This window comes from Hemitrygon akajei, chromosome 7 (genome assembly GCF_048418815.1).
Source record: "Hemitrygon akajei chromosome 7, sHemAka1.3, whole genome shotgun sequence".
Classification (NCBI taxonomy): domain Eukaryota; kingdom Metazoa; phylum Chordata; class Chondrichthyes; order Myliobatiformes; family Dasyatidae; genus Hemitrygon; species Hemitrygon akajei.
The window spans coordinates 143,503,004-143,515,671 of record NC_133130.1 but is presented as its reverse complement, the minus strand read 5'-3'; the positions used below and the strand labels follow the sequence as shown (position 1 = coordinate 143,515,671).

General features: G+C 48.1%; 1 protein-coding gene across 1 annotated transcript in view; it reads left to right on the top strand.

Annotated features, from left to right (window-relative positions):
• Positions 1-12,668, top strand: part of LOC140731002 (cholesterol 7-desaturase nvd) — a 43,784-nt gene that overhangs the window by 15,073 nt on the left and 16,043 nt on the right. The window contains exons 2-3 of the mRNA XM_073052164.1: positions 10,029-10,217; positions 11,141-11,319. Of these exons, the coding sequence (XP_072908265.1) occupies positions 10,029-10,217; positions 11,141-11,319 (368 nt within the window). The remainder of the gene's footprint in view (positions 1-10,028; positions 10,218-11,140; positions 11,320-12,668) is intronic.

The window sequence follows — 12,668 nt, the reverse complement described above, 5'->3', positions numbered from 1 at the left end:
CAAGTACACAACATCCACCCCATTTCCCCTCTGGCTATCGTGCTTGTTATTTCCTCAAAGAATTCTAACAAATTTGTCAGGTAAGATTTCCCTTTAAGGAAATCATACTGACTTTTGCCTATTTTATTATGTGCCTTCAGGTACCCCCAAAAAAAAGATCGACTCCAACATCTTCCCAACCACTGAGGTCAGGCTAATAATTTCCTTTCATCTACCTCCCTCCCTTCTTGAAGATGGAGTGACATTTGCAATTTTCCAGTCCTCTGGAACTATTCCCGAATCTAGTGATTCCTGAAAGATCGTTACTAGTACTTCCGCAATTTCTTCAGCTACCTCTTTCAGAGCTCTGGACTGTAGTCCATCTAGTCATTCAGACCTTTCTACCTACATATTTTTCAATTTCCCAAGCATCCTCATCCTAGTAATAGCAACTGCCCTCACTTCTGCCCCCTGACAGTCTCAAGCTTCCAGCATACTGCTAATGTCTTCCACAGTGAAGACTGTTGTAAAACACTTATTCAGTTTTTCGCCATTTCTCAGTCTCCCATTACTACCTCTCCAGCAACATTTTCCAGCAGTCCAGTATCTGCTCTCACCTCTCTTTTACTCTTTATATATCTGAAAAACTTTTGCTATCCTCTTTGATATTGTTGGCTAGCTTACCTTCATATTTCATCATTCTGTGCCCCCCCCCCATAGTTTTTTTGGTTGCCTTCTATTGGGTTTTAAAAGTTTCCCAATCCTCTAAATTCCCACAAATTTTTGATCTATTATATGCCCACCCTTTTGGTTTTATGTTGGTTTTAACTTCCCTTGTCAGCCATGATTGCATCATCCTGCCTTTAGGATACTTTTTCTTTGGGATGTATCTATCCTGTGCCGTCTGAATTTCTCCCAGAAACTCCAACCATTTCTGCTCTGCCGTCATCCCTGCTGGTGTCCCCTTCCAATCAACTTTAGCCATCTCCTCTCTCTGTAATTCCCTTTATTCCACTGTAATACTGATACATCTGACTTTAGCTTTACTCTCTCAAATTGCAGGGTGAATGCTGTTATATTGTGATCAATACTAAGGGGTCCTTTATCTTAAGCTCGCTAATCAAATCCAGTTCATTACATAACACCCAATCTAGAACAGTTGATCCCTAGTGGCCTCAGTAACAAGCTGCTCTAAGGAGTCATCTCATAGGCATTCTATAAAATCCCTCTCCTGGGATTCAAAATCAGTATTGTCCTGATTTTCCCAATCTACCTGCATATTCAAATCCCCCGTGACAAACCTAACACTACCTTTCTGATGTGCCTTTTCTATCCCCCATTGTAATTTGTAGCCGACATAATAGCTGCTTTTTGGAGGCTTGAATAAAACTCCCATCACGGTCTCTTTACCCTTGCATTTTCTTAACTCTACCCACAAGGATTCTACATCTTCCAATCCTATGTCACTTCTTTCTAAGGACTGGACTTCATTTTTTACTAACAGAGCCATGCCACCCCCTGCCTACCTGCTTTTCCTTTCAATACAATGTGTATCCTTGGTTATTAAGCTCCCAACTCTAATCTTCTTTCAACCACGACTTAGTGAGGCCCACAACATCATGCCTGCCAATCTCTAATTGCGCTACAAGATCATCTACTTTATTCCATATACTGTGTGCATTCACGTATAAAACCTTCAATTCTGTATCCATCACCCTTTTCAGTTTTGTCCCCCTTTTTTACACTGCAACTCATCCCTTTGATTGCAATTTTGCCCTATCTTCCATCTGTGCTTCCTGACAGTCTTACTGCACGCTATCTTCACTTGTAAACCAACAGCCCTGTCCTCAGCCCTATCACTCTGGTTCCATCCCCTGCCAACTTAGTTTAAACTTACCCCAAAAGCTCTAGCGTATCTGCCCGCAAGGACATTGGTCTCCCTCGGGTTCAGGTGTAACCCTCTCTTTTGAACAGGTTGTACCTTCTACAGAAGAGGTGCCAATGATCCAGAAATCTGAAACTGCTATTTGTGCCAACCCCAGGCACCCGGTGGATGTTGCCCCAGTGGCTGGGTCTGCTGCCTCACTGTTACAGGGTCCCAGGGTCAGTCCGTGTGGACATTGCATGTTCCCTCTTTGACTACAAGAAGGTTTACCCTGGGTACTCTGCTTCCCTCCCACACACTAAAGATAGGTTAATTGCCTACCCCTTAGAGTAGGGAAGTGGCCTACGAATCAACGGCAGATTTGCTGAGCTGATGAGAGAGAAAATAAGATGTAGGGTTGCAGGGAATAAGGATAAAGAGAGAGGGACTGATGGGGTTGTTCTGAGAGCTGACCACTTCTCCCTCAAAGCTGCTCAGGTGCACAGCCACACAGTAACCGAAATGCCCCCACGCACATAGCCCTTGTTACCACGCAGCAGGAAAAAAAGATAGACAAGAAGAAGTTTACGCAATGTGTAAGATTTTCTTTGTTGTATTTCACTATACCTTTCGATTAATAAATAAAATCAAGAGAATGTGATTTTTCAGTTCTCATTCTAAGTATTCATCGTATGCATATTGCAAATAAACACATTTAAAGTGCTGCGCAGTTTTCTGGCATGTAAAACATTTTCTGCTCAGGGCAATGGTTGGTCAGCGCAGCTGTTTAAAAACAAAGTGCAGGGCATGTTGGAGTTTCCTCCTCCTGTGTTCTGGTAGGCAAAATGTTCTCTACACTGTGCCAGATTATTTACTGCAGAGTGTGAGTGATGACAAAGTCACATCAGTCAAATTCAGGGAGACTGGTGAGCTCAGCAACCGGGAGAATGCAGGAGAAGGCAACTTGCTAAACCTCGTGCGGGGGCTTTATTGATCCTTCTCAGCGTAACGCTGCACATTGCTCCAACCAGCTTGCTGCTGGACTGAAGCTCCATTTACAGGCTGTTCTACCCCTGTTACCTTCACTCCATAACCAAGATCACCACAGTCTTCTCATCGAGCCCGGGTAAGCAGGCAGTATGTCCTGGGGCTGTGCTCCAAGACACCACCGACCAGCTCAATCTTCGGTGTGCCACAGCTCACCTTTGGGGATGACGGTATCCGAACCTCAACCCTGGCACAATGCGTGCAGTCTGTCTGGCAGTGGTGATTACTCCGCGCCCCCGACCCAAAACACTGCTCAGACGTGTACCACCTGCCGCTGGCGCTGGATAAATACAGCAACGCTGTCTCTAAAGCATCCTGCAGACTCACTGGAGTGATAAGCGAGCCAACATCAGTGTCCTCCCTAGGACCTGACCCTCCCTCTGTACGTAGTTACAGGAACACAGACCTGCCCCCGTTTCCTCGTCGGGTATTTATTAAATGCCCTTTGACTTCTATTACTGGATTTGCATCAGGTTATTCCAGCCCAGAACCAGTTCTGTACGAAACACTCTCCTCCACCACTGCACACCCCCCCCCTCCCCGCTTATCCACAACTGATCACTGGCCCAGACGCCACCTCCCCACCATAACCTTTCCAAGTACCCAGAAAGGTACTGAGATGCTCTGCTCCCCAGTCACCTCGTGCTTGTTTGCCAAGGGAGATTCCATTAGCGGATTGAGAGAACTTCCTCGCCATTTTATACTGATGTTTATAGGATTAGCTGTGTTGTGACTGTAACAGTGAATTTGCAAAGGAACACCAGTCGACGTTGTGGATTAAGAGAGGAAGTGGGTAGACCAGCAAAGAGTTGGGGTTCAGTCCCTTTGTTGATCCTTGTCTTCTGGGAGACTAGGGCGTACGTCTAACTGAAATGCCATGGCAGTTATTGGGGAGAGCTGGTCAAAAACTGAGAAGTATGGAGGGCCTCATGAGGCTCTAGACTCTAGGGCCTAGAAAAATGCCTGCCTAGAAACAACCTCCAGGTCCACTATTAGCCATGGTGCTGGGCTGACCTGCCGGGTGTTTCCAGCACCTTCTGTTTTTGCTTCAGATTTCTGTCATCTGCAGCTTTTTGACTGAAGCTGGTTTGGTTGTGGACAGTCTGTTTATCAGATCCGTTTATCCCTCAGACTATTTGATCCAGTACCGAGCTCCAGTAGAGGGAGAACGTTCATTATGTGTCACCCAAGGGTGGCGGGTGCATGATCAGGGTCAGAATCAGATCCAGGGTTAGTATCACCGACATATGACATGAAATGGGTTGTTTTTGTGGCAGCAGTACACAGCAAGACACAAATAATACCAAAATTAAATGAATGGCGTAGAAGACAAATAATGAGTTATTTGTGAATGGTTCAGGTACCATTCAGAAATATGGTGGCAGAGGGGGAGAAGCTGCTCTTAAAACACTGAGTGTAGGTCTTCAGACGTGTGTACATGTGTGAGATGAATACTTTCCTCAAGAAATGTATGCGAGAGGAATGCAGGGGAACCAGTTTATAAATGGCATTAAGGGAGGGATAGTGTTTCAGATTTTCAGCCTATGAATTGGAAGGGAAAGCAGAGCACCTGTGGTCTGGCTCCACTTACCCAGAACTCCCAATCTAACTCAACCCCAGGATGCTGAGCTGACTAGGCTATTATCCTTCTTTTCAATCAAACTGTTCTTTTATCAGGAACACAAACGGTTGTAGGCAAGGTAAATGTGTAGTATGTGACTGCAAGTTGTGCAAGGTTGCTTTATTTATTTAGCCAGACAACAATACATCTCCTTGCAACATACTGTGGTGAACTACATATACCTGTCTGGACACGCCCCCCTGCTGACTGCTCCTGTGGCCCCTCCCACTGAGTGTGGCTCCTCCCACAGACCCCGGTATAAAGGCGATTGAGGCCTGAGCCCGGCCCTCAGTCTCCAGGATGTAGTATGATGGTCAATTACTGCTTGTTCTTTCTTCCAGTCAATAAAAGCCAATATCTCGCCTCACGTCTCAGAGAGTTATTGATGGTGCATCACATACAACAGGATTTTTATGTATCATGTTGTGGGGGCCCAGTCAGTGCAGTGGTTACTCTCTTAAAAGTAAGTTGCTGCATACTGCCACTGTGATCCTGTGCCTGACAATCCCGAGTCCATTCTTTTCGTTTAATGCAACACCCAGTTAGCCATCCTGCATCGTTTACGAAGCTTCACTCCTTGGCACCTCCATCAGAGAGAAAAGCCCAAATCTCTCCCTATCCGTGATTGGCATTGGCATTGTTGTCTCTCCCTGGTACTGAGGCATGTGGGCGGCCGTTGAGGCCCACCGCTGGCCCCAGGCCTCGTCAGCACATGGGGTCAGGCGCGACCTGTACAGATTGACTGGGGTAGTGTGTACTGTGCTGTGGGTAAATTTATGATCGAAATCCACTCTGTTTCAGTAGCATTTAGGCAACCTGTGGCCCCTGATCTGACCACAGGACCGATATTCTTTGTCCACATTGTCAGTGTACCATGCACCGAATCCCACTCGCTGAGGGATCTAATTTACACCCAGAGCCGGGGTGATGCACAGCAATCCCAAACCACCTCCACATTCAGATTGTTGGCCCTCACCCTCTGTCCTCCGGCTAAGGTTTGCTGAAGTTGATTGGATGATCAAGACTGGATTCTCTTCCCCAGCAGAAATTTGCTTGTGTGGCGCAGTCACCCCCTGTAATGTGAGAAGTTCTGCAGTATCTTTACACGCGGAGTTGACAATAAACCATTTACACCACGTCAATCCCTCACACCTCACTTTCCCCTGTGTGTGCCCACCTCAGAACTCTCCTCTCACTCACTACCACCCTCACATTCTTCCTTCCACCCCCCCCCATCATTGCTCTCCAGACTGACCCCCTCAATTTTGGGAGCCCCCGCCTGGCTTTGAAGCACGTACCCTCAGTGCTGCACCCGATCTGAGGCACGGAGACTCCGTTCCCCGTGACTGTCAGCCTCGGCTGCTTAGCGGTCAGTCAGACTGGGACAGGCGCACTGCTTGGAGCGGTGGGGTCGGGGTGGAGCTGGGCGTGCTTTTGGGTGGAGGCACTTCACCGGGTGTGTTGTGGACACCACCAGTGTCCCAGGCTGCCCTGAAAAACTGTTCAGCCGCTGCCCACGACACAGCGGTATTTGTGTGCGTAGCTGCTCCTGTTCCATGTCTCTGCTTATTATTGGATTAACCATGGTTTATCTGAATACAGCCTTGTAACCGGGGAGGAGAAAGTGCAGTTATCATCACCCCCAATCTCCCTTTCCTCTGAGCCTCTCAGCCATCCGCTCCACTTTATTCGACCACCCCCACCGCTTCCTCTCCTCCCACCCTCCTCCTTCACTGCCTCTCGCTCCTTTCATAAGGACGAGGAGACCATCCTGACAATTGGCTTAGTGTTGGACCGCCCAGGCCAATAATTTGCACACAGCATGTGTCCTAACTCCAGCGAACTGGAACTGGTGTCCACCTCGGTTTAGTGGTTGGTGCCCCTTGTATCGGGGTTTGGACGGATGTGACAGTTGCCATTCTCCGTGCAATGATGAACACAGCCCACGAGATGTAACTGGTGAAACAAAAGCGTCTCATTCCTTTTGGTCTTTTTTCCCAATATATCCCTACGGCAGATTATCTGGTCCCTGCCTCGGATATTATAAGAGCATAAGAAATGCAAAGAGGACTGATTATCCAATAAGATCAGCACTTGCCCCAATCTCCAATTCCCTCAATAGACGAAACTCCACCCTTCTCTGTCTTGAATATTTTGATACCTGAGCTACCGCAGCTGCCCAGGGCAAGGAATTCCAAAAATTCACGTCCTCTGCATGCAAGAAATTATCTTCTTCTCGTTATACCCTAATTACGCCTCTTATACGATCAGATGAAATCTTGACTTCATGGTCTTCCTCATGAGTGTCCTTGCACCTTGCTGTCTGCCTGCACTGCACTTGCTCCTTAATCGTAACACTGTTAGGTGGTCATTCCATTGCTGGTTCCCACCGTACTACCTCTAAGAACTGATGTGATGAATTGATCAGTATGGTTGGAATGCAAAACAAAGTCTTTCACTTTATCTCGCTGCACGTGACAATAATTCACCAATTTATGTTGAGATTGTTGCCTCTGGTTTTACAGTCAATGGAACCATTGTTCTTATCCACTCTATCAAGTACTGTTTTTTTCAAATATCATGTATGTCATAGTCCTCTGATCTCTTGAGCGTACTGACCCTCTTCTAGATTTCTACCCTACAACAAATCCATTGACCCCAGACTCCGTCTAGTGAACCTCCTCACTCCCATCACAACTATCTCCGTGCATCACCCACAAAATACTGGGGAACTCAGCAGGCCAGGCAGCATCTGTGGAAAAAAGTTGACGTTTCAGGCCAAGACCCTTCGGCAGGACTGGAGGGAAAAGATGAGGAGTAGTTTTAAAGGGTGGGGGGAGAGGAGAGAGAAACACAAGGTGACAGGTGAAACAGGGAGGGGGAGGGATGAAGCTAAGAGCTGGAAAGTTGATGTTGATTGGTGAAAGAGATACAGGGCTGGAGAAGGTGGAATCTAATAGGAGAGGACAGAAGGCCATGGAAGAGAGAAAAGGTGGGAGGAGCCCCAAAGGAAGGCGATGGACGGGCAAGGAGATAAGGTGAGAAAATGGTGAAGGGGGGGCATTACCAGAAGTTCAAGAAATTGGGTTGGAAGCTACCCAGATGGAATATGAAGTGTTGTTCCTCCAACCTGAGTATGGCCTCATCATGACAGTCCTGCCTAAGGGTTGACTGTACTTTTTCCATAGATGCTGCCTGGCCTGCTGAGTTCTTCCGGCATTTTGTGTGCGTTGCTTGGATTATCAGCATCTGGGAGCACGCGGTGCCTGCTGGCTTGCTGAAGTCTTTGTGGGGCTGGTGGGTGCTGCAGGTGCAGGAATATAACCAGGACAAAGAGAACCTTTTGCGTGTCATTGTTCATAATAAGGTTATTTTATAGCAAAAAATAAGGCAAACAAAAAGTTCCTGACAGAGCTGAGGCCTGTGATGTAGGCCAGGCAGGGAAATCGGTAATTGGTCTATTTGTGAGGATGATTTTTCTGAGTGTGTAGTATAGCAAATATGTTTGTAACTGGTTTTGTTATTGTCAGATGGACCGAGGTACCGTGAAAGGCTGTTGTTTGCATTGCCGTCTGCTCCAGTTACAGAGAAGGTGCAGTACAGGGAGACAAATTAGGTGCGAGAGTCACGATGAGGTAGATTGAGAGGTCAAGAGTTCATCTTTATCGTATAAGGGTCCATTTAACGGTCTTGTAAACTCTGTTAAATGGTCCTCGTGGAGGGATCATCAGTGGAAAGAATGAGCAATTTCAAGTTCTTCAGCGTCAATATGTCTGAGCATCTATCCTGGGCCCAGCATATCGACGCAGCGACAAAGAAGGCACGACAGCAGCTATATCTCATTAGGAGTTTGAGGAGATTCGGCATTCGCAAATTTCTGCAGGTGTACTGAGGAGAGCATTCCGGCTGGCTGCATCACCACCTGGTCTGGTGGTGGAGGGTGGGGGCTACTGTACAGGATCGAAGTAAGCTGCAGAGAGATGTGAGTTTAGTCAGTTCCATCATGGGCACTAGCGTCCGTAGTATCCAGGACATCTTCAAGGAGCGATGCATCAAAAAGGCAGCATCCATCATTAAGGACTCCTGTTACCCTGGTCATGCCTTGTTCTCATTGCTACCATCAGGGAGGAGGTACAGAAGCCTGAAGACACACACTCATCATTTCAGAAATAGCTTCTTCCCCTCTACCATCAGATTTCTGAATGGACAATGAACCCACGAACACCACCTCAATACTTTCTTATTTCTCTTTTTGCACTACTTTTGGTGCCAAGAAAACAAACTCTCCCTCAATGCCACAAAAACAAAGGAGCTGGTTGTGGACTACAGGAGGAATGGAGACTGGCTAACCCCTATTGACATCAATGGACCTGGGGACGAGAGAGTGAACAGCTTTAAGTTCCTCAGCATAAACATCACCAAGAATCTCACGTGGTCTGTACATACCGGCTGTGTGCTGAGAAAGACACAACAGCGCCTCTTTCGTCTCAGATGGTTGAAGGAGTTTGGTACGGGTCCCCAAATCCTAAGAACTTTCTACAGAGGCACAATTGAGAGCATCCTGGTTGGCTGGATAACTGCCTGGTATGGGAACTGTACCTCCCTCAATTGTAGGACACTGCAGAGAGTGGTGTGGACAGCCCAGTGCATCTGTAGGTGTGAACTTCCCATTATTCAGAACACTTACAGAGACAGGTGTGTAAAAAGGGCCCAAAGGATCATTGGGGATCCGAGTCACCCCAACCACAAACTGTTCCAGCTGCTACCATCCGGGAAACGGTACCGCAGCATAAAAGCCAGAACCAACAGGCTCCGGGACAGCTTCTTCCACCAGGCCATCAGACTGATTAATTCATGCTGATACAACTGTATTTCTATGTTATATTGACTGTCCTGTTGTACATAATATTTATTATAAATTACTATAAATTGTGCATTGCACATTTAGACAGAGACATAACAAAGATTTTTACTCCTCGTGTGTGCGAAGGATGTAAGTAATAAAGTCAACTCAATTCAATACTTATTTAACTATTTAATATACATATATTTACTGTAATTCATGTGTTTTCTATTATTATGTATTACATTGTACTGCTGCAGCAAAAAGACAACAATATTATGACATTAAATCTGATTCCGATCTCTATCTTGTACGCCATCTCATTGTTGTTTGAGAACTGGCGCATTTCAGTGGTATCATGAGAAACATCAGACATAGAGTTGGAACGGAATCCGGCCGCACGTACACAGGTATATCGGGAATACAAGTGGCTGAGTGTTGAGGATTATTGAGGTGGAAGTGTTGCTGCCGATCCTTACTAACAGTGAGTTGTTTAAGAAGTCAAAGGGAGCTGTTGAGCCCTGTATCTCGGAGGCTGGCAGTGAGTTTGTTTGGAATTATGGTGTTGAAGGTGGAGCTGTAGTCGATAAACAGGAGTCTTGACCTGGGTTACCCACCCAGGATTATGGAACACAGTCTGGTGACCACCGCCTTCTGTACTTGTCTTCTTGCAGGTGAGCAGGTGGCCGTTTACCGGGGCCAGGACGGCACAGCCTACGTGGTCGATGCCTATTGCCCCCACCTGGGCGCCAACCTGGCTGTGGGGGGCAGGGTGATCGGCAACTGCATCGAATGTCCATTCCATGGCTGGCAATTCCGTGGTGAGGACGGCAAGTGCACGGAGATACCATACGCAGAGAAAGGTATGGGAGGGATGGACAGGGGTGGGAATCGGGATGCGCAGGGCACAGCAGGGAATGGGCAGGGGTGGAATTCGGGGGATGGGCAGGGCGCAGCAGGGAATGGACGGGGGTGGAATTCGGGGGATGGGCAGGGCACAGCAGGGAATGGACGGGGGTGGAATTCGGGGGATGGGCAGGGTGCAGCAGGGAATGGATGGGGGTGGAATTCGGGGGATGGGCAGGGTGCAGCAGGGAATGGACGGGGGTGGAATTTGGGGGATGGGCAGGGCACAGCAGGGAATGGACGGGGGTGGAATTCGGGGGATGGGCAGGGCACAGCAGGGAATGGACGGGGGTGGAATTCGGGGGATGGGCAGGGCGCAGCAGGGAATGGACGGGGGTGGAATTCGGGGGATGGGCAGGGCGCAGCAGGGAATGGACGGGGGTGGAATTCGGGGGATGCGCAGGGCGCAGCAGGGAATGGACGGGGGTGGAATTCGGGGGATGGGCAGGGCGCAGCAGGGAATGGACGGGGGTGAATTCGGGGGATGGGCAGGGTGCAGCAGGGAATGGACGGGGGTGAATTCGGGGGATGGGCAGGGTGCAGCAGGCAATGGACGGGGCATCGGAATGGACAGGGGTGGGAATCGGAATGGGCAGGGTGGAAATCAGGAATTAGACAGGGGTATCAGAATGGGCAGGGGTGAAAATTGGGGTGAGTAGGGCACAGCAGGGAATGGACAGGGGTGGAAATCAGGATGGGCAGGGCATAGCAGGGAATGGGCAGGAGCATTTGAGAAGGGCAGGGTGGACATTGGGGATGGGCAAGGGCATCAGGAAATGTGTCTGTTGCTGGGCACAGGGATAGAGTAGAATGGGGTGGGGAGGGTGCTGTGGTGACGTGACTTTGGTGACTGGGGAGTGCCTCCTCTCCCCCTCCCCAGTGCCGGACTTTGCCAAGATTAAGACGTGGCCGTGCTGTGAGCTGAACGGGGCGGTGTACGTGTGGTACCACTGTGACAGCCTGGACCCCAGCTGGAACATCCCGGTACAGAACGAGATCCAGTCCGGAGAGTGGGTGTTCCGTGGCTGCACGGAGCATTACATCAACTGCCACATCCAGGTGAGGGTGGGTGCAGCCTGCTGCGTAACGGAGGACGGCACTGGGAGGGGGCAGGCCGGGCTGTGTGGGGATCGGTGATCCACCAACACCGTACGTTGATCGTCAGCACTGCTCCTGGAAGCCTCCTCTGCTGACACGACCTGATTCCAGTGTGTGACTCCGGCCCCTGCTGGGTGTGCGTGTCCTCGGGGAGAACATGCGGCAGCGTGGTTTGAGTTTGCCACCGTCCCCCCAGGAAGGTCCCAGCCTCTGTCACTGGCAGTTCCAGATCAGGCAGCTTTGGTTTACAAACTGTAAGGAAGTCCCGTGATCCTTCAGGCCAGAACGTTCGAGCATCAACAAACTCCACCTCGCCACCCCCTTCCCTCCAACCTTCTCACACTTTCAATATCATCTGTCAGGATCCGTGGCTGAGAATGACTCAGAATCGATTATTCAAGTTAACAACAGTTTACTACAGAGGAATTACAGTACAATACAGATAAGATTACTGTAAACTACAGACAATGTCAGAATACATTGCAGATAAATTATATTACACTATAGAGTATTACAATACTGATGAAACTGAAAACTGAATGATATTACTGTAAACTACAATACAGATGAAATTATACTATAGCATATGTTTCAGAGAGCATATACTATGGATGTAATTACAGTGTACTGTAGTATGATACAGTATTCTCTGGACAATATTACAGAATCCTCATAGAGGAGGATGAGCAATTTTGAGTTCCTGGGTGTCAATATCATTGAGGACCTAACCTAGCCACAACACATCGGTGCAGTTATAAAGAAGGCAAGACAGCGGCTATACTCATTCGCAGTTTGAGGAGATTTGGTTTGTCACCTAACACACTTGATAACTTGTGCAGATGTACTGTGGCGAGCGTTCTGACCGGCTGCATCACCGCCTGGTATGGTGGGGGGAGGGGTGCTACTGCACAGGATCGGAGTAAATTGCAGGGAGTTGTAAAATTAGCTCCATCCTGGTACAAGCTCCCGTAGTATCCAAGAGATCTTCAAGGAGCGGTGCCTCAGGAAGGCAGCGTCCATCATTAAGGATCCCTTTCACCCAGGACATGCCCTCTTCACATTGTTAATGTCATGATGGTATTACAGGAGCCTGAAGGCACACACTCAATGATCCAGGAACAGATTCTTCCCCTCTGCCATCCGATTCCTAAATAGACACTGAACCCATAAATACTTTTTTATTATTTCTGTTTTTTGCACTACTTATTTTAACTTAACTATTTTAATATACGTATTTAATTATTTTAATATACATATATAGATAGATAGATAGATAGATAGATACTTTATTCATCCCCATGGGGAAATTC